The sequence below is a fragment of the Gavialis gangeticus genome, unplaced genomic scaffold (genome assembly GCF_001723915.1).
Source record: "Gavialis gangeticus isolate Ggan-Ray unplaced genomic scaffold, GavGan_comp1, whole genome shotgun sequence".
Lineage (NCBI taxonomy): Eukaryota > Metazoa > Chordata > Crocodylia > Gavialidae > Gavialis > Gavialis gangeticus.
In genome coordinates this window covers 48,217,549-48,219,243 of record NW_017728996.1, presented here as the reverse complement: position 1 = coordinate 48,219,243, position 1,695 = coordinate 48,217,549, and the positions used below count along the sequence as shown (strand labels likewise).

The window sequence follows — 1,695 nt, the reverse complement described above, 5'->3', positions numbered from 1 at the left end:
CCTGTTCAGCCTTCACAAGAGAAGGCTGAGAGGGGACTGGTGGCCATCTATAAACTTACCAAGGGGGACCAGCAGACAATGGGAGAGATCCTGTTTCCCTGAGCACTACCGGGAGTAAGTAGGAATAATGGCCATAAGTTGACTGAGAGTAGATTCAGGCTAGACATCAGGAGGCACTACTTCACAGTCAGGGAGGCTAGGATCTGGAACCAATTTCCAAGGGAAGTGGTGCTTGGTCCTACCCTGGGGGTCTTCAAAAGGAGGCTAAATAATCACCTTGCCAGGGTCGTTTGACCCCAGCATTCTTTCCTGCCCATGGCAGGGGGTCGGACTTGATGATCTGCTCAGGTCCCTTCTGACCCTACCAACTATGAAGCTATGAAACGATAGCCAATACTTACTCTTCCAGAGGAAGAGGAAAGGGCTGGAACACTGGGAGAGGAAGGGAAACAAAGGGGAAGTCTTAAGACAGAGGAGGAAAGGAGGTAAAGAAGGTGGAAAAGCAGAGACAGAGGAAAAGAGCAAGTACCTTGGCCATGTCCAACAGTATCTCAAAGTCTACCAGCAGCTCATGGACATCCCTATTGAAGACGATCAGCTCCGCTTTATTCAAAGTGAATTTCCTCTCAGGGTCCGGAGGTGCAATCATGGTGCCCTTCCCAGCCCCAAAGAGGCCGTTGCAGGCAACCTCCACGTAGAGGCTCAGACTGCAGAAACGAGAACAGAAAGGAAGCAAAGGGGCCACAGGTCCCGTCCCTCTGCCCTCACTGAGCCAGACAGCACCAGACGCATTCCACAGGCAGCGAATGACTAGGAAACAAGGCTCCTCAGTAGATACTAGACCAATGGCCTGTCAGAGCAGGGCCAACAGCTGCCTCTCCTGGTGGCCAATTTGGGTGCTTCTGAGTAAGGCATCCCATACCTGTCTTACTGTACAGCACTGTGTACTGGGTTGTGGACTGGAGGGAGAACCTCCCCAAGACCCCAGCAAGTGAATAACTTATGCCCTGATGCACAAGGATGGATAAGTCTTGCCCCTGTTATCCAGCCAGCTGCCATCTCCAGACCATGGGTGACAATGTGGCAACATGGCTCTCCTTGTGATTTGGCAAATGAAGCTGTAGGGAGTCATGGACACTTTCCTCCTCAGGCTGCTCACAAGCAGAGGGCGGGGGGCCGTAGAAGTGTAAGTTGGGCATGGGCTTCCCTGAATACTCACTTGTGAGGGTCTGTCTCCATGAGGCTGTCTGTCAGGATGTAGCTGGTCTTCTCACCTTCTCTAGTCAAGCCCTGTGTGGAAAAGTAGGAGAGTGGACATTTGAGTTTGAACCTTGTTGTCACGGCTCTGAGACAATACACATGAGAGAGGGGCTGCCAGAGGGCCTCAGGGCAGAATCAGTGATGTAAGGATTCTTGCAATGTGGCCATGCAGACATGCGGCAAGTCACTATGGAGCGCTGCACACCGAGGGCATTTACAAAGCCCTACTGGAAGATAGAGGGGCCTGAGCCATTATCTTTTTGACACTTCCTCCCAGCAGTACTGATCACCCACAAGGCATGTGTTTGAAAGGACTGGCTCTTCCTGGGCACTGCTCTTAGCTTTAATAAAACCCCAGGACAGTCCACATGCTGTGGGCAAAGAGCGGGAATGTCACTTTAGCCCCTGTCCCACTCTAAAAAAAAAAAAAAAAAA

General features: G+C 51.5%; 1 protein-coding gene across 1 annotated transcript in view; it reads right to left on the bottom strand.

The window, feature by feature from the left end:
• Window positions 1-1,695, bottom strand: part of MAN2C1 (mannosidase alpha class 2C member 1) — a 22,292-nt gene that overhangs the window by 16,315 nt on the left and 4,282 nt on the right. Inside the window, exons 4-5 of the mRNA XM_019503839.1 lie at window positions 1,220-1,290; window positions 530-707 (exon numbers count right to left, since the gene is read on the bottom strand). Coding sequence (XP_019359384.1) covers window positions 530-707; window positions 1,220-1,290 — 249 coding nt within the window. The remainder of the gene's footprint in view (window positions 1-529; window positions 708-1,219; window positions 1,291-1,695) is intronic.